This window comes from Cherax quadricarinatus, chromosome 29 (assembly GCF_038502225.1).
Source record: "Cherax quadricarinatus isolate ZL_2023a chromosome 29, ASM3850222v1, whole genome shotgun sequence".
NCBI classification, from domain to species: Eukaryota; Metazoa; Arthropoda; class Malacostraca; order Decapoda; family Parastacidae; genus Cherax; species Cherax quadricarinatus.
The window spans coordinates 21,067,065-21,087,706 of NC_091320.1; the positions used below are offsets into that span (position 1 = coordinate 21,067,065).

General features: G+C 43.6%; 1 protein-coding gene across 5 annotated transcripts in view; it reads right to left on the reverse strand.

Annotated features, from left to right (window-relative positions):
- Positions 1–20,642, reverse strand: part of Gel (Gelsolin) — a 534,558-nt gene that overhangs the window by 178,976 nt on the left and 334,940 nt on the right. For all 5 annotated transcript variants that reach the window (XR_008407326.2, XM_053779357.2, XM_053779356.2 and 2 more), the window contains exon 2: positions 18,031–18,105. Coding sequence is in view for 4 of the 5 variants with exons in the window: in XM_053779357.2 (XP_053635332.1) it covers positions 18,031–18,105 (75 nt within the window). In the remaining variant the exon portion in view is untranslated. The remainder of the gene's footprint in view (positions 1–18,030; positions 18,106–20,642) is intronic.

A 20,642-nucleotide genomic window follows, 5' to 3' on the forward strand; every position in this document is an offset into this window, starting at 1 on the left:
TTGTCTGGCTCTTGTCATAGCTTCAGTGAGCAGCATGCATGAAGTACGATGTCACTTTGACTACTAGCCGCTCACTCCAGTTTCGGTGTAAGCTGTTATGACTCCCAGATGATGTGCCTGAGTTGTCCCTGCTACAACTCACTCTTGCCGGCACTGCTAAGTTGTGCTGCGCCGAGTTCCCTGCAGTGACTGCCCAACAACAATACCAGTCGAGAAATGTCCTCCAGAGTCACTGCCAGATGAAGTCATGCCTAGATGCCAAGTTCTGACGATGCCTCACTCAAGGGTACCAGCAGGTTGTGCCCCCAGGTTGAGCGAACCCTCCAGTGACTACTCCACGATGACTACTTCACCGTTTCAGACAACCGTTTCAGACGAGACTGTACCCAGATACGTCATACCTCAGCAGCAGTGACGTTTCCCGGTGTGATACACTGCAGTATCTGTCCAGATGCAGGAAGGCATACAGTGATGCCCACCGAGGCTCACTGTCTTGGACCACGATGTTTTAGCACACCCCACTTTTTTTCTTCCCTCCCTGCAAGAAGTTTTTTTCTGTCCATGTCCACATGTATATATATGTTTTTATTTTATGGTTTGTGCCCTGTTCTTGGAAGAGAGAGACTGAGATTTTTTCAGTCACTTGACACGGTCGAGGACGACTGTGAGTAATGCAGCCGAGTAAAATGTAGACAGTAAGCCTACATACTTAGTTTTCTTAGTCCCCACTAGAAAGAGTTAGTGCACGGGCCTACCAAGCTCATCCCGCACCACACTTACCCTAACTCACTCTCCCACCAGGCAGCCTAGAGACAACAAACATGGCATGGCCCTCTGGGCCTGGGCCACCATAGCACACTGCCTGTGTAGAAGAACCCAAATAAAGTAAGAAGGCTCCAAAGTCTTATCATTCACCACTACCAACTAAACCCATTTTAATTAATATGTTCACTGAGACCTGTTTTAAGTCTTCTTGCTGTTTCACTGATGTATACCTTGTCATAGCCTCCACAGGGAATTGGGTAAATCACGGTGCCCCGTGGCCTGGTCGTTAACAGCTCTCACTTCACAAGGCGAGGGTCTCTGTTCGATTCCCAGTGTGGGTAGAAACATTGGGCGTGTTTCTTTACATCGGTTGTCTATGTTAACCTATCAGTAAAATGGGTACCTGGGAGTTAGTCGACTGGTGTGGGTCACATCCTGGGACAAGGACCTAATTTACCCGAAATGTTCTTCATAACAAGGGGCTTTCTATATGGCAGTATGTCATTGATATCAGCTAGACCTGTATACCATGTACATGTACTTGTTGTAAATAAAGATATATTATTATTCTTGTTCAGATCTTTTATACAGGTGCTGGTTGCGGTGACGACTCTAGAGTTGGCTTGCGTGAGTACTTTGGAGATGTTCAGTGCAGCCTGGCTATAGTGAAGGATTATAATTTTGTTAGGAGTGGTGTCATGTTATTCCCTATTGCTAGCTGGAAGATATCCTAATCAACATGGATCCAAACCTTTGCCTAGAAAAAATTAACTCTGTGGCACTTCAGGTCTGCTCAAGGCACATTCCATTAAGAAAAAGAAAGAGAAGATGCAAACTAGAAGGAGATGCTTCCTATACAGGCAAAGGCGAAGAATCACAGAGCTGCTGAGAGGGACCAGTATATCTGAAATACGAAGGGAGGCATTGGTCAGAGAAATAGCAAATATTCAACTTAATCTTACAAGAGACAAGAGTCTCAGGAAGAACTTAAAGCAATCAATGAAATTAAAAGAAACTCAAAATACTTCTTCTTTTATACCAAATCTAAGGCAAAAACAACATCCAGTATTGGACCCACTATTTAGATGAGATGTGTGGAAATTTATTTGGTCCCTAAAGTTCCACAGGACAGATACGGCATACAAAGGGGTCCCAGCAAGGCCGCAATGGAACGGCTGAGCTGGGTGGCCCTTAAACCCACCCAAACAAAAGCGTTCTCTCCTGGATTGTCGAATGTGGATGGTAGGCACTTATTAATTTATAGATTTACCCTTCAGGGAAGAAGTAGGTAGTTTACTGTTAGTACACTAATAATAGGATTATTGAGGCAACTGTAGATAATAATAATGTAGACCTAAGACCTTAACATAGGTAGTAATAGGCCGATAATGTAGGCAAACACTAGGTTAAGTTAGCTAGGGAGAACTGGCAGCCCTAGTTTGAATGACGAGGCGTGGGTCTGGGAGGGATCAGCTCGTTCTTCTATGACCATACACCACCTGGACAAGACGTGCAGTGATCAGCAGACGGCTCCCCCCACGTGTCTTCACATATGAGACCTGGGGAAATCTGGTAGAGGCACCTCGATGTACCATAGATGACCTCCTCCGTCAGGCCCATACAGTAAGACAAGACCTCCACCTTTTCCGTAGGATTTCTGGCCAGTGTCTGGGGAAAATTGTGAGTGAGTTGATTTGTAGGCCTGTGTGCAGCTGGCAGTGCATGTCCAGTACGTACCAGTGTCTCTTGTCAGTCTAGAAGGTAGTGTCCGTGTCTGCATAGTTGTACTAGGGGATACACACCCTCTTGGATATAGGAATTTCTGAGGTGCAGGCAGGTCACTAATATCGATTGAATATTGCAGGAATTAAGGCTCCTGGTTGCACGTGGTTTCTGAGGGGAAGTCCAAAGGGGCAAAGCTTAGGAAGGTTGAAGATCAGGATATATGCTGCAACACCAAGTTAGTTCTTTATACGTGCATGCAGGCGAGTTTCCTGCAACATCAATCATTTGTGAAAATCTGTCCTATAAGCCACTTGTGAGGCTGAGGTACCGACCTCAGAGCTCGGTGTCAACAGAGCTTGCCAGGGTAGGCAACTCACTTGGAGGCAGTCCAGACAAGTTTTCACAAAGTGGTCCTTTGAAAACCGTGATGTGGAATAGCTAGGTTAAAATTAACATAGCTAGGCCACAGTTAGGAACCAGTTTAACAGAGTTAGGTTAAGTTAGCACACCTAGGCCCAGAGTTACACAGAGGCTAGGCCAAGCTGACTATACACAGAAGTTGTTATTTGCAGTAATTTACAGGCAGGCCAGGTAGGCTAGAGAAGCTTGTGAATTTAATTATTTATAGTGATTACAAGTAATCCAGAGTAAGAGACTTGTGTGTTAATTACTTTCAGTGGATTTGCAAGGTAGCCACAGTTAGGCTAGGCTTGTGCAATATTTACAACAGTTACAGTAGCTAGGACAGATTTAACCTAGTTATTATTTACAGGGAGTTCTAAAGCCAGGTTTAATTAAGCTATAGCACTCTAGTTAGGTTAGGATGTACCTTATCCAACCATCCAGGCTAGACTGAGTAAGCTGGTCAGTTAGGCCAAGCTGTTTACATACATTATCCATTTACTGTTTCACAAGTTGAATTGTTGAATTTATTTGGGCTAACCAAGTGATTTTAATTTGTATACTGCACTTTTTGTTGTGTGATTTTCATTGTCTTTGACTCATTTTAATGTGGGATTTGTGAATTGTACCTGAGACTAGGTTAAGTCCTGTAATTATTTGCTGACATTGTACAGGAAATTGCTAGGTTAAGCTTTCACATCGATACATTTGATTGGGATTTGAGAGCTAACAGTGAACATTTTAAATCAGAGTAGAGTCAATATAACAAAGGGAATTGTTAAGCTTGTTGAGAAGCCTTGAGACTCGTTCATTCTTACCTAACACCGTGACGTGCTGTGGGGTGGACTGGGTAGAGTACAATTAGTGTCACACTCCTCATTAAACTTCGACAATGGCAGATGGGAGTTCAGGAGAGTCTGGTTCAGTGTTAACAAAATTAAAACGATCAGTAGCGGCATACAAAGGACATCTGAACAGACTGCGTAACAGGTACAAGGCTACTTGCCAATGCAGTAACGTAGACTGCGATGATTTGCAAGACTGCTTGAAGCATTTGGGGAAAATATGGGAAGCCTATGAACAAGCATTCTCAGCATATGAGCTACAGGCTATTGAGGATGATAAAGCCCAGGATAGTCTTCGGCAGGCTCTGGACGAATTCACTTGGGATGATGTAGATTGTCATCAGGAGATGAATACGTACAAAGATAAGTTAAGTACATTAAAGGCTAGTATTCCAAGTGTGGCGTCGAACACCGCAGGTACCCCAAACAGCCACACACCTGTCAATATGTTGCCCAGGTTGCCCAGGTTGCCCAGGTTGCCCCAGTTGAATTTACCGACATTTGACGAAACCCTAACTGAGTACATTGCTTTCTGGGATCAGTTTAAAGCCCAGATAGATGACAGGAATGATTTGTCAGATGCCGTCAAATTGCAGTATTTGCGGTCACAGCTCAAACTTGGTCTGGCACTACCAGATTACTGACACTAATTACGAACATGCCAAAGACCAATTAGAAGACATGTTTGGCAACACTGAAGAGATAAAAGTGGCCATACTTTATCGGTTGTTGGATCTAGAGGCTTGCCGACATGACTGTCAAAGCCTAGAGAAGTTCCGTATTGAAATTATGAGCTTGACAAATAGTTTCAGAGATTTGCATGATGAGGATGATTCAGAATGGGTCCTTAGCCAGGTGATTCAGAGGAAACTGGCTAGCACTACAGTGCATGAGTTGCACTTAAAATATCGGACGAATAGGTTCACAATAAAACAAATTATTGTAGGGTTAGGGGATCTCATATCTCACCTGAGCGTAGGTCAGGGGGAGAAATTACCTACCAAGGAGAAGTCGGTCAACTTCCCCAGACATTCGAGAGATAGACCTAAACCACCTCCTACTAGGGTCGGCACGTATTATGCCCAGGGCGAGTCCTCCACCCACAGGGCCAAGGGAGAAGCCACTAAAGTGGCCAGTATGAGACAGTGCTTATTTTGTGAAGGAGAACATGCTGGTTCAGGGTGCTCGAGCTTCACCACCTATCACAAAAGGGTTCAGCGACTAAGGGAGTTGAGACTTTGTTTCAAGTGTTGTGGAGAACATTTTGCCAGGGACTGTAGCGCCCAACTCAATGAGTGTCGGGGCTGCCGGAAAGGTAGGCACCACAGTGCACTGTGTCCTAATGACACCAGATCAGCACAAGCTAAGGAGAGCAAACCGCAAGAAAGGGCGGAGAGCAAAGACGAGTCGGAAGCAGTGATGAGTGTGGTGAGTGCGGCACAGGGAATTTGTTCTGGTGAGCAGTTTCAAGGTTCGGTGGCCTTGCGCACCATAATGGCGGTGGTTACGAATGGGAAGAAGTCTGAAACGACCCGTTTGTTCTTCGACAGTGGGGCACAGAGATCCTTTATAACAGAGAGTCTAGCAATTAGGTTGAAGCTGAAGACAGGTGGTAAAGTTGACATGAAGGTGAAAGGTTTTGGTGGGGAAGTCCCACGCAGATCTTATTCAGTAGTCAATGTGACGGTCAGGTTAGCCGGGCATCGATGGGAAATTTCAGTCTTGATAGTGAAGAGGCTGCCCAATATCATTACCACTAAGGGACTGGCCACAGCAGTCAAACATTTGAGGGAGTTGGGTAGGAGGAGATTACATAGATGAGTTCGTGTCCATGAGAAGAGTTATCAAGGAGGGTGTTGGTCTGTACAGGACTCCAGCGGGGTACATCGTAGGAGGCAGGGTACCAGCTCACTTCCCTGTGACCCCGGGAAAGGAGGGCTCCGGTATTACAGCGACAGAGGCTGTACTGGTGATGCGGATTGGGGTACACGAAGACCTGTCAGAGACGCAAGTTGGCATATCTGACGGTGAGCCGGTCCATAAACTATGGGACCTGGATGTAGTAGGGATTAAGGGTGACCCGCTGCCCCCTGAACATGAAGAGATGTGAGGTAAGACACATATGCAACAGTTAGGCATCTTTATTTTGAAACGTTTCAAAATAAAGATGCCTAACTGTTGCATATGTGTCTTACCTAACAATCTGTCGGTATTTTATACCATTTTAATGTTCATTCTGTCAGACACTGCAACACAAGGGTATCTTGGTACAGACCATCTACTTCGACAACCTCTACTAGTGAGAACGGCTGGGTTTGAGAAGGACCTGCCCTCCCACGTCTCACCTCCTGGCACTATATAAGGCCCGATTCTGTCACTTCAACTTCATATTGTTTCAGACAACGGAACAATGCTCTTCTCCAGACTGAGGGACTGACCACCTCAAAACTTTAAGGGTGATGGACTGATTACATCGTCTTCAAGTATCTTCTGCTTCTATCAACTTTTCTGTACTCGACTGAAGAAGCCTACTGTGTAGGCGAAACGTTTCAAAATAAAGATGCCTAACTGTTGCATATGTGTCTTACCTAACAATCTGTCGGTATTTTATACCATTTTAATGTTCATGAAGAGATGTATCGAGATTACTTGAACCATGCGCAGTTCAGGGACGGACAGTACTGGGTGCGACTCCCATGGAAACCGGTACACCCAACGCTGCCCACTAATTTCAAGAAGGCATGGGGTCAGTTGAATTCATTGGTGAACAGCCTGACCAAGAAGGGTCTGGTGGGGAAATATGATGATATTATTAAGGAACAGTTGGCCCTTGGGTTCATTGAGAAAGTGCCCAATGCCAGCCCTGGGGAAAACACCCATTATCTTCCACACATGGCAGTCACCAAGGAGTCAGTAACCACTCCCATCAGAGTAGTCTTCAACTGCAGCTCACAGGTGAGTCCCCGAGAGCCATCGTTGAACGAATGTCTGCTCACAGGGCCCTCCATGACGCAGAAATTAGCAGATGTGTTGTTGAGATTCAGGACAGAACAGTATGCCTATGTGGCAGATATTAGCAAAGCCTTCCTACGTATTGGGTTGCAGCCACAAGACAGGGACTACACAAGGTTCTTGTGGTTAGCTAACAGGGAGGTGCCCAAGCGAGGATATGATACCTACAGATTCAGGGCAGTGTTGTTTGGTGCTACTAGTTCACCATTCCTATTACAGGCTACCATAGACTACCACCTTGTGAACTGTAACAGCCTGCTTAAAGAATTACTGAAGACCCTATTTTATGTAGACAACATGCAAGGTACCACCTCAGATGAAAGGCTGTTGATGGACATTTACCGAGTCTAATCAGGAGATGCTCTCGGCTAACATGCCATTGAGAGAATGGGTGACAAACAATCCAACGTTGCGGGGCACGGTGGAACGTGACTATGCTGGCTACTCAGTACCTGAGGTAACATCGGTGTTGGGACTGGAGTGGGAAATCAAGGAAGACAGACTTAGGCTAAAGAGGAAACCTGATGGGGAAGGGAAGCTGACCAGGAGGCCCTTGCTGAGTAAAGTGCAGACTGCCTTCGATCCTTTGGGTTTGTTGACACCCATCACCATTTGAGGGAGGATGCTAGTGCAACAGACCTGGGAGCTGAACCTAGGTTGGAACGACCCACTGCCAGAAACAGTCTGCCAGGAGTGGGATCTGGTTAGCAAAGATCTAGCAGAATTGCATGAGTTCACATTCCCCAGGTCCATTGGGTGCACCGGGTGGGACTATGACTTGCATGTCTTCTGTGATGCCTCCTCCAGGGCCTATGGGGCAGTAGCGTATTTGGTGGCCAGGGACCAGTTCAGTCTGTCCACCAGTCGTGCGTGGGTGACACCCCTGAAGGATTGCTTGATCCCAAAGCTAGAGCTCACGGCGATGTTGCTGGGAGCAAGACTGGGTAAGTACGTAGAGGAGGTGTTCAGTAACCTGAGGGTGACACACACCTATGTATCGACAGACTCGGAGGTGGCCTTACAGTGGGTCCAGAACGACAGGTCTAAGCTCCCCTATGTCAGGAATTGGGTAAAGGAGATATGGGAGCTACAGTCAACATCGACAATTCTGTACGTGCCTACAGATCTAAACCCAGCTGACCTGATAAGCTGAGGGGTGACACACAAAAAGCTGAGTAAAAGCGAGATTTGGTTCAATGGCCCAGACTGGTTGCCAGCAAAGGATTGCTGGCCGGAGCAGAAATTCGGGGAGACAACCAGCAGCATAGTACACTTTGTGGGGGAACCCGACACTGAATTACTTGACCCCAGACACTACTCCTCTTGGAGGAAACTTATAGGAGTCATGGAAATGGTATTTCGATTTGTGAGGAAGCTGCATGACAAGGTAAGCCAGGGTCGACAGTTGTCTCTTGTGGGTCCCAGAGAATATTGGATAAGGCAGTACCAAAGGGAGAGGTTTCCAGGAGTGCTGGAAGTACTGACGACAGGGCAGCAGGTTGTGGCATCAGGATGTGTGTCCAACGACGACTCAGGGAACAGTAAATTGGTCCACTCATTGGGATTGTTCCTAGATCATGCTGGGCTAATAAGATGCAGGGGAAGAATACAAAACTCTGAGCTCAGCTATGGGGCCAAACATCCCGTGTTACTGGGAAAGGAGGGATGGGCGTCAGAGCTGTTGATACAGGATGCCAATCAGAGGACCTTACATGGGGGATTTGGAGATACCCTCACCTGCCTACGTCAGAATTACTGGGTACTGAAGGGCCGAGCTGCCATCAAAAGGGTGCTAAAGAATTGCACGGTCTGCCGGCGGTACGATGGGATCACCCTACCGTACCCGGGTCCACCACCGCTGCCTCAGGAGCGGGTACATAGTGACAGGCCCTTTGAGGCTGTGGGAATAGACTATACTGGGGCTATCACGTTGAAGAACCCAGGAGACAATAGGGTGGGCCCTCAGAAAGTATATGTCTGCCTGTTTACTTGTGCCACTACTCGAGCTGTGCATTTGGAGTTGGCGTATTATATGTTGACAGAGACTTTTGTGAAGTTGTTCAGGAGGTTTACAGCTAGATTCTCGTGCCCGCGATTGATTATCTCAGACAATGGCACGAGCTTCAGAGCTGCCGATAAAGTTTTCAGGAATATCAGGGACAACGGAGAAGTGCGAGAATACCTGAAGAGAATAGAGTGTGAGTGAAGGTTCATAGCTCCCAGAGCGCCTTGGCAAGGGGGATTCTATGAATGCATGGTGGGCACAGTCAAAGGGTGCATTCGGAAGGTCTTGCACAGCAGGAGAGTGAGCTTTGATGAACTGAGGACAGTGTTAGCTGAGATAGAGGCAAGAGTCAATAACAGGCCTCTGACCTACGTGCAAAATGGGATTGACGAGCAGGAAGCTCTCACCCCCAATCACATGCCGTTTGGAATGAGGATTGAGCCCTTTCCCGCAATTTTGAGTCAGTCTTCCAAGGAGCTGGATTATTATGGGCCAGATGGTCCCCCCATCAATGAAGAACTGCACAGAAGTCACAACAGACTGGTGAACATCCAGGACAAATGGAACTAGGTATGGCGCAGGGATTACTTGACAGCCCTACAGGAACATTTCTATGGTGCAGACCCCGAGGCAAATAAGATGATGCTAAGTGAAGGGGACCTGGTGCTAGTAGAATCCGAGGTGCCCAGGGCATACTGGCCTCTTGGCCTGGTAGTGTCGACCCACCCAGACAAGGCTGGGTGGTTTTTACCTCTCGAGGTCCACACGGTGGGACCGGGACATGAGAAATTAGACCAGAGGCTGACCGAGCTGAGTGGTCGGACAACCCGTCGAACGGCGCTCAAGTCCCGGGCCCACTGGGAGGGCCTTCAGGAGGCAGACTTGATCTAGAATTAGCGCCTACCTTCGCCGGCGGGAGGATGTGGAAATTTATTTGGTCCCTAAAGTTCCACAGGACAGATACAGCATACAAAGGGGTCCCAGCAAGGCCGTAATGGAACGGCTGAGCTGGATGGCCCTTAAACTCACCCAAACAAAAGCGTTCTCTCCTGGATTGTCAAATGTGGATGGTAGGCACTTGTTAATTTATAGATTTACCCTTCAGGGAAGAAGTAGGTAGTTTACTGTTAGTACACTAATAATAGGATTATTGAGGCAACTGTAGATAATAATAATGTAGATCTAAGACCTTAACATAGGTAGTAATAGGCCGATAATGTAGGCAAACACTAGGTTAAGTTAGCTAGGGAGAACTGGCAGCCCTAGTTTGAATGACGAGGCGTGGGTCTGGGAGGGACCAGCTCGTTCTTCTATGACCATACACCACCTGGACAAGACGTGCCGTGATCAGCAGACGGCGCCCCCCACATGTCTTCACATATGAGACCTGGGGAAATCTGGTAAAGGCACCTCGATGTACTGTAGATGACCTCCTCCGTCAGGCCCATACAGTAAGACAAGACCTCCACCTTCTCCGTAGGATTTCTGGCCAGTGTCTGGGGAAAATTGTGAGTGAGATGATCTGTAGGCCTGTGTGCAGCTGGCAGTGCATGTCCAGTACGTACCAGCGTCTCTTGTCAGTCTAGAAGCTAGTGTCCGTGTCTGCATAGTTGTACTAGGGGATACACACCCTCTTGGATAGAGGAATTTCTGAGGTGCAGGCAGGTCACTAATATCGATTGAATATTGCAGGAATTAAGGCTCCTGGTTGCACGAGCACCGTAGTTGTGGAGATTCTGGAGCACAGACAACTCTAAGGCTGAGGGACTGATTACCCCATTTTTTGTATATAGTTCTACTGTCTTCAAGTTATGTCCTAGAGTCTGTATTGATAAAGCCACTGGATGGCAAAACGTCTACAATAAAGTTACCCAGATGTTGCACATGTGTGTAATTTTCATCTTGTCGATATTGTATACCATTCATGTAGATCAATTTTATCCCCAGGATGAGACCCACAGCTGTCGACTAACACTCAGGTACTTATTTTACTGCAAGGTGAACATGGGCAGCAGGTGTCTTAAGGAAACACGTCCTAATGTTTCATCCGTACCGGGGATCGAACCACAGACCTCAGAGTTAGAGATGAGTGCGCTAGCAACCGAGGTACGGGACTCTCAATTACAATTTATTTACACTTATTACAACAGTATACTTGGTCAAAGAGAAAGGGATTTAATATTAAGATAACTGGAGGGAAATACAAGAATACCGAGACAGGGTAATACAATCAGCTGACGATATAGATTATTAATTTACCGAATAAAGGCCTTAATGTAAGAACATGATAAAGAAAGAACACTGCAGCAGGCCTACTGGCCCATGTGAGGCAGATCCATGTCACCCCCCCAGCTTAGCAATGACCCACCTAGCCAGGTCACATCCACTTAAGGAAGGGGAACGGCATCAGACCCACTAGCACAAGGTAGTCAAGTCTAGCTCACACCCACTCACACCCACTCATGTAATAACGTTTTAGCTTCTATGACAGTATTCGAGAGTTTGTTCCACTCATCCACAACTATATTACCAAACCAGTGCTTTCCTATATCCTTCCTGAATATGAATTTTTCCAACTTGAAACCATTGCTGCGAGTCCTGTCTAGGCTAGATATTTTTAGAACGCTATTTACATCCCCTTTACTTATTTCTCTTCTCCATTTATACACCTCAATCATATCCCCCCTAATTCTACGCCCTTCTAGAGAGTGAAGATTTAGGGCCCACAGTCTATCCTTGTAGGGAAGATTTCTGATACATGGCATCAACTTTGTCATCCTCCTTTGTACGTTTTCCAGCGCATTTATATCCATTCTGTAATATGGTGACCAAAAACTGTGCAGCATAATCTTAATGAGACCTAACCGAAGATATATAGAGTTGAACAACCTGAGGACTTGATGAAACATTGAAGATGAAACAACCTGAGGATTTCTGTTGGAAATAAAAATACCTAAGCAGTATAATATGATCCTTTATTGACAATGTTTTGCCCACACAGTGGACTTTATCAAGTCAGAAACAGATCTGGTTGTGACTTGATAAAGTTCACTGTGTGGGCAAAACATTGTCAATACCATTGTGTCGGTATTTTATACCATTTATAGTGGACCCCGACTTTCAATATTAATCCGTTCCAGAGCTCATCGTAAGACGAAATTATCGTAAGTCGAATTAATTTTCCCCATAAGAAATAATGGAAATCAAATTAATCTGTTCAAGACACCCAAAAGTATGAACAAAAATATTTTTACCACATGAAACATATATTTTCCTATATGCAAACAGAAGGATACATGCACAATATATGCATGTATTGTGTAATGAAAAATAAATGACACTTACCTTTATTGAAGATGTGGTGACGAGTGATGGGATGGGAGGAGGGGAGATGATGGAGGTGTATAATTTTTAGAAGGGAAATCCCCTTCCATAAGGACCATGGTGGCTTATTTAGCAGTTACAAGTACTAAAAACACTGGAATAATACAAAATGTTCCGAATGTATGCGTGGAAGTGACCGCACTGGCTTGTAAACATTGGCACACTACCTGACGGCAGGGCAACTGAGGCGTGCTCAGGCCAGATGGACACGTGGACACATGGGACGAATGATTTTCATGCTGACAAGCAACGTAAGTCAGTTTTATTGTAGGCTGAGGACATTGAAAGTCGGGGGCCCACTGTAGTATTTCCATGGAGGACTTCTATTATTTATACTTTTTGATATGAAGCCAAGGATTCTGTTAGCTTTATTGCAAACACTTATGCACTGCTGTCTTGGTTTCAGATTACTGCTAACCAGGGTTCCTAATTCCTTTCCACAATCAGTAATATTAAGATCTACATTTAGTTTATATGTGGCATAGTTATTTACCTGTCCAACACTTAGAACTTTGTATCTGTCTATATTAAACTGCATCTGCCACTTCTCCAACCACTGCATCAACCTATTTAAATCATCCTGGAGTGCTCTAATGTCCTCGTCAGAGTGAACTGGATGGCCTATTTTGGTGTCATCAGCAAACTTGCTTATGTTGCTATTTATTCCCTAATCTATGTCATTTATGTAAATTGTGAACAACAAAAGGCCCAACGCTGACCCCTGTGGAACACTGCTTGTGATGCGCCCCCATTCTGATTTCTCCCCATTTATGCAAACTCTCTGCTGCTTATTTGTCAAAAATGCCTCTACCCAGGAAAAAATTTCTCCTATTCCGTGTACCTTAAGTTTCCTCAGCAGCCTCTGATGTGGAACTCTATCAAAAGTCTTACTGAAGTCCATATACACAATATCATATTCATTACCATGATCTAACTCCTCAAATACCTTAGTAAAAAAAGTAAATTCATGAGGCAGGAACTCCCCTTTGTAAAACCGTGCTGAGATTCATTAATCAATTTATGCCTTTCAAGATGGCTACGCATTGCCTCGGCAATTATTGATTCCATAAATTTTCCCACTGTGGAGATAAGGCTTAATGGTCTATAGTTTGAAGCTAAGGACCTGTCACCTGCCTTGTAAATAGGTATTACATTTGCCATTTTCCACTCGTTTGGCACTATGCCAATTTGTAGTAATGTGTTGAAAAGATTAGCCAAAGGTTTGCTAAGTTCCTATTTACATTCCTTTAAAACCTTTCCAACCAATTCATCAGGGCCTGGGGATTTGCTAGGCTTTAATTTCTCTATTTGTCTGAGGACCATGTCACTAATTACCCCAATCGTGCATAGTTTATTATCATCCTATTCTATACAATTTATTATTTCTGGAATTTTGCTAGTATCTTCCTGACAGGAAGTGTTGAAAAATTCACACATTTCCTTATCAGTCAATGATCTGACCTGAGTTACTCTTAAGTGGGGCTATCTTGTCCCTAATCTTACTTCTGTATACCTGAAAGAACCTTTTTGGATTAGTCTTCGAATCCCTTGCAACTTTAGCCTCATAATCCCTTTTTGCTTTTCTTATTCCTCTTTTTTATTTCCCTCTCTAATTGAATATATTGATTTCTTAATTGTCCATCCCCTCTTTTGATACACTAATATATGCCTCTCTTTTGACCAGTGAGATGTTTTAATCAAGTGTTCATCCATTTGGGATCATTTTTGTTAGATCTAATTTCCCTACTCGGAACATAAGTTGTCTGGGCAGTTAAAACTATGCTCTGAAAAAGTCATATTGGCAACCATTACCACCTACCTGACCCATACACAGGTCATTCCAATTCAGCCCATCCAGGTAATTTCTCAGTCCCATGAAATCGGCCAAGCAAAAGTCAGGTATTGCAGTTGTTTGGGTAATTCCATGATATATTGAAACTAAGTGATTTGTGATCTCTTTCCCTAAGCTCATCATTAACCTCAAGATTATTAATTTGTGATTCTTTGTTGGCAAGAACCAGGTCTAGTTGGTTCTGTCACAAACTGTTTTAAAAAGCAATCCTGAACCATATCAAGAAAGTCCTTAGACTCAAGATTTCCTGTCATAGTGTTCCAATCAATTTGTCTAAAGTTAAAATCTCCCATTAACACAACATTTTCATATCTAGATGCCTTATGAATTTTGTCTCATAGCAGCTTACTGCACTCCCTTTCAAGGTTTGGGGGCCTTTAAATCACACCCAAAATTAATTTTCATGACCCTCGAGAAATTGTAGCCAAACAAATTCTGTTTGATGCTTCTAAACTTATATCTTGTCGAACACAACAATTTAAATTATCTCCGACATACAGCGCCACTCCACCACCCTTCCTGTTGACCCTATCAGTGTGGAATAGTTTATAACCCTGTATGTTGCATTCAGAAGGCATTTCTCTATCTTTCAAGTTGAACCAGGTCTCTGTTATAGCAATTATATCTATATTACCTGCACCTGCAAGTACTCTTAGTTCATGTATCTTATTTCTTAGACCCCTATTGTTAGTATAGTAAACCTTAATGGAGCTAGTCACTCGCTGCCCTCTGCTGTCTCTTTTTGTTGATCAGTTTCTTTGCTTTTACTAACATCTTTATATTGACTATTGTCTTTTAAACATATCCCTGAGGTATCCTGGTAATACTTGCACTACAGCATGATTGTTTCCCACACACACCTATACCTCTATAATCTATCAGTTTAAAGTCCTAGACATGTCAGCAATGGCTCCCTCAATCGACTTAGCTAATACAACCACTCCAGCCCCAGAGAGATGTACCCCATCCCTTGCATACATATCACTTTGCCATAGAATTTGTCCCAGTTATCAATTAATGGGATTGCAAGTTTGTTGCAGTAGCTGTGGAGAAATTTTCTCCAGGAGGGGAATATCAGCCCTTTCAGCCCTTTTCAGCTCTGAGGGGCCCAGCCCTCTCAGAAGGGGCAATCGTCTTGTTTACTTCCCAAGTAATTACAAGCAGATGTTTAACCAGTGTGTACCAGTAATGGGTCATGTGACTCCTTGCAAGAGACCAGTGCTGCAATCAATCTCTTACCTTAGTAGGACAATTAAGGAAAATTCTGCACACACTTTATTACCATGTTAAAGACAGTGTACATTGTTGTCTATGCCCAGACAGCAAGAATCAAGCATTTTGCATTTCTTCATGATGGAAGTTTTGCAAGGAAGGGAAAAATGCTATGCCAGCTTTTCCTTTATGTGCTGGAGCAAGCGAAGTGCGGCGAGAGGCGTCTTAGCTTAGACTGCTTTTAACCCTGCCAAGGGACACATTGATGCCAGGATAATGAACAAGAACACTGATCCATGTGTTTGTGTGCATAAAAGAATCTCAAAGAGCACATCAAAACAGAGAAGTTTCTTTAGTGATAAGATTGTGAACAATACTTGATGAACAGTAACAACGAATGCTGCAATCCTGACGAAGTCAGGATTGCAGCATTCGTTCAATCAAGACAACGGATAACTGGGTGCAACTATGGGTCAGCTACAAATACCCAGGTGTGTCTGATATACATGATAGGGGTAGGTCGGCTGCGCAGTGGATATGCATTCATGTTTTATTTGACGTACTAATACCTGGTGATCCGAGGGCCATCAAGCCCACATCAGTATGTATCATCAGTATTCAGTTATTGAAATACTGACACAACACCCCCTAGGGGTAATTATACTTATATAACATTTTTTTCACAAAGCCCTTACGGAGTACATACAACAGCTTCTCAAGACATCACCTACAAGGATGGCTGTGTAGGCGACAGCTGTCTTTCAAGATAAGTCTCATTATAGTCCATTATTTACTCTTTGACTTAGCTTGTGGCATTTCCCTAAAAGTACCTGTCTAGCCAGTAATTTATACCAATTGCCCTAGACATCCATTCACTGCCCAATCCCCTTCTAGGCAAAATGCTACATATGATTGGGACCCCTCCCTTAGACCTGACTACATCCATGGCTGACCTGTACTTATCCAGCAGCTCCTGTCTCCTGCCCTTCCTGAGGTCATTTCCACCAGCACTGAGACAGATAATAGGTTTGTTCCCATTACCTGACATATTATCCAACCTGTTGACTAAGTCACCAACACCAGCTCCAGGAAAACACACTCTTTGTCTCACCTTCTTACTCCTGTTACAAAAAGCATGGTCCATATAACTTACCTGACAGTCTCCCACAATCAGAATATTCTTACCTTGATTAACAGGGGAGTCAATGGTACCTTTAACCTCATTAACCACTGAAGTACACTCATCCTGGCGAACAAAGAATTGGTTTCCTACCTTCAAATCTTCATTATTAACCTTCCTTATCGTGATGCTTCTTCCTGAATTGTGAACCACTTGCCACTTAAAGTGGCTGCCACTCTCCAACTCACTGTTGGTAACCTTTTCCTCCTTACCAGCTCTAACCATCTCACACTCACTGCTGGTAACCTTTTCCTCTTTACCAGCTCCAACCATCTTACACTCACTCCCAAACCCATCTAGGCAAAGCTTCAGCCTCCTGTTTTCCTCCGGAAGTAGAACATCCTTCTTCAACACTTTAACCTGAGAATCTAAAACACTACAACAAGCCGTGGTGCTCAGTAACATCCCACGCTAATCTCCAGACAGCTTGATGACTTCTAGAGGACCAGTCAGCTTCTATTCACAGGTCCTAATAGCTGACACAGTCAGCTCTCTCTGACACATTGATAAACGAGACACTTATGTAACATTTGGTTATGTGGAAAAAGACACTTATGTACATATTATTATTAAAGGAAACATTTTGCCATGAGTGGCGAAACGTCAGTTGGAAGGTCGTGTGGGTAGTAGTAGTAGTACAGTTGTATTACTGTTACAACTACCATCTGCCACTATATATACTCGTTTCTTAGTTATCCTTAATAATAATAATTAGTTATCTCTGTTTCAGCACTGAAGAAGTCACTCGTGGTAAAACGTTTCCTATAATAAATGTCCTGAACTGTAAATGAATGTCTTTTTCCACATCTTGTCAGTATCACCATACCATTTCTCAACATTTGGGTATGTTATTCTGAAAACATTTCACCAGCCAGTGGCTTTTTCAGTCCAATACAAAGAAAGGTGGAAGATGAAGAGTTTGAGGTAATTAGTCCCTCAGCCTGGAATCGGTGTGTTCAGTCCATTTATCAACTTGTCGGCTTTATAAACCACTCATTCAGGTCCCTGACAGAGCTCTGTACCTGGCCAGCACTCTCCTCAAAGCTCTCTTACCTATCATTTCGTATGTGATTTGCCGATGGAGTCCCTGCCTGGGTCTTGTCCTTGTGGTGACGCAATGTCTCATAACTACTTTTCCCTGAGTTTATAAACTCGTCTACACCCCCTACCCCTTCCATAACTTTTGCGTCAAGGTCACCTCCCGTGTGAACACACAACACGCTGTCTCAAAGGAGGATAGAGTGCCCCAACAGAACTAGGCTGTGAAGATCAGCAGCCATCACCACTCCTATCTTCGCAGTTCCATAGAAACCTGAGACCCGGTCTCATTGTATCACACACAGCTGCTATCCTTGTCTCTCACAAAACATGATATTGGAAAGACAATCTCAAGGTATTACACTGGATGATGGACCAGGATCACCCAAGATGATGATCATGGATGATGGATCGAGTTGATAGGCAAGCATTATTGACCTGGATGATAGACTAGGATAACTGACGAAAATGATAGAATAGATAGACGAGTATAATATGACCAAGATGGTAAACGAGGATTATTGATCATGATGATGGACTAAAATTATTGACCAAAAGTAAAACTGAAGGCAGATTAAAGAGAGAGAGTGAGAGAGAGAAAGGTACTCACATAGAGAACAATGTAGGAGTCTCCCTGGTAGAACTGGCCATACTTCTCCTTGGGGTAAGGTACCACAGTGAAGTTCTGCAAGAAACAAATACAAGAGTTATAATATTAATAATAATAAACACATAATAATAATAATAATAATAATAATAATAATAATAATAATAATAATAATAATATAATAATAATAATAATAATAATAATAACAATTAACAATAATAATTAATAATAATATTTAATATAATAATTGCAGTTGATGCTAAGGGAACGTAATCTGTCTCAGCTCCTACTGAGGGAACTTGTGTCTGATTCTGACGCAGCCAGCGTTTCTTTTGTTATGTAGTTCGGTCAGGGAAGAGTTGGTGTGGGGGAAGGGGGAAAGAGGAGAGGCTGAACCCACCCCAAAAAAAAAATATATAACGCTGCTTGAAAACAAGGCCCCCCTCTAGCCCCCCTACCAATAAAATAGCCTCCCAAAGCCCCCCCATCCCCCGCCCCCACCGGCTTAGAAATTCTGGTGCCGCCAGGGCGGTGGAAGCGTATACATATTTTTGTGTTCGGGTTTTTATTAAGCCTACATTTAGATATTCATTGTACAGTCACGTTTATTGTGTTTAAACTATGGGTAATTAAGGCAGTGTGGGTAGCTTCTGTACCGCATAGATTGATGCAGTGTGTGACTTTGTAAATGGTCCAAGTCGGACCGAAACATCGTCGTAAGCTCCTCTCTTCTATGTGCGGGTTATTTGTGTAATTTGTGTATCGTTCCAGTCACGGTATTGTGCCTTTTTTGTTATTCAGAATGTGCAGGTTCTAATCCTGCTACCTGCAGTCTACCTGGAGGGTATTCCGGGGATCAACGCCCCCGCGGCAAGGTCAATCACTAGGTCTCTCGGTGGTACAGGGGTTGATCAACCAGACTGTTACTGCTGGCCGCACCTAGTCCAACGTACGGACCACAACCCCGCTGATCCGGCACCGACTTAAGTATCTGTCCAGCTCCCTTTTGAAGGCAGCCAGGGGCCTATTGGTAATTCCCCTTATGTATGGTGGGAGGCTGTTGAACAGTCTTGGGCCCCAGACACTTACGGTGTTTTCTCTTAGTGTACCAATGGCGCCCCTACTATTCATTTAGAGTATTCTGCACCGCCTGCCCAGTCTTTTACTTTCTTAGGGAGTGATTTCTATGTGCAGATTCGGGACCATTCCTTCTAGGATTTCACCTGTGTTCCAGCGGAGTACAAGTCAAGTGCTTCCAAGTGTTCCCAGTTCTTGAGGTGTTTGATGGGATTGATATGTGCAGTAGAGGTTGTCTGTACACTCTCTAGATCTGCAATTTCACCTGCTTTGAATGGAGATGTTAATGTACAGCAGTATTCCAGCCTAGAGAGAACAAATGACTTGAAAAGGATCATCACTGGCTTGGCATCTCTTGTTTTGAACGTTCTCATTATCCATTCTATCATTTTCTTTGCAGTTGTGATCATAGCACTGTTGTGAACCTTGAAAGTGAGATCCTGAGATAATACCACTCCCAGGTCTCTCACATTATTTTCTCGCTCTATTGTATGATCAGTTTGTAGTATACTCAGTTCTAATTATCTCCTCCAGTTTTCCATTACGAAGTAGTTGGAATTTGTCTTCACTGAACATCATATTCTTTTCCATTGCCCATTGGAAAACTTTGTTTATGTCTTCTTGGAGGTTAATCATGTCCTCAAGCAGATCCTAGTATCGTCTGCAAAGGATAACACGGTGCTGTGGATTACATCTCTATGTCTGATATGAGGATGAGGAACAGAATGGGGGCGAATACGTTGTCTTGTAGAACAGAGCTTTTCACTGGCAACTTCCGATTTAACTCTGTTTACCATTACTCTGTGTGTTCGATTGGTCAGAAAGTTGAAAATCCATCTCCCCACTTTGCCAATTATTCCGGCAGCACATATTTTGTGCGCTATTACGCCATTCACACTTGTCAAAGGCTTTTGCAAAGTCTGTGTATATTACATCTGAATTGCTTTTCTTCCAGTTTATCCAAGACCATATCACAGTGATCCAGTACTTGCGAGCGGCAGTAGTGACCTCCTCTGAACCCATATTTATTTATTTATTTATTTATTTATTTATTTATTTATTTATTATAAATTTGTGCACACATACAGAGGTACAAAAAATACAGATAAGAGCAGTATGCCAAAGCCACTTATACTATGCATAGCATTACGGGCTGGCTTAAAATTAACTTAAGATTAATTAAGCAATGATGAAGTCAGTGATAAAACATTAATGTAAACAGATTACTATAAAGCACAAGTGAGTATTACAAAGACAGGTCATATGAAGGATTCTGTTAGGTAGTGTATTTAAAAAATAATAAAGTTAGATTGGGTTTTAGGTTTAACATTTATGTGATATAATTGTGAGAAACATTTAAGATATACAATTTATAAGGTTCAGTTATTCAGTATTTATTTGGTTTTGGGTGAGTAAGTGATCTTTGAGTAGAGACTTGAATTTATAAACAGGTAGTGTTTCTTTTATATTTACAGGTAATGAATTCCAGATTTTAGGGCCTTTTATGTGCATTGAGTTTTTGCATAGTGTGAGATGAA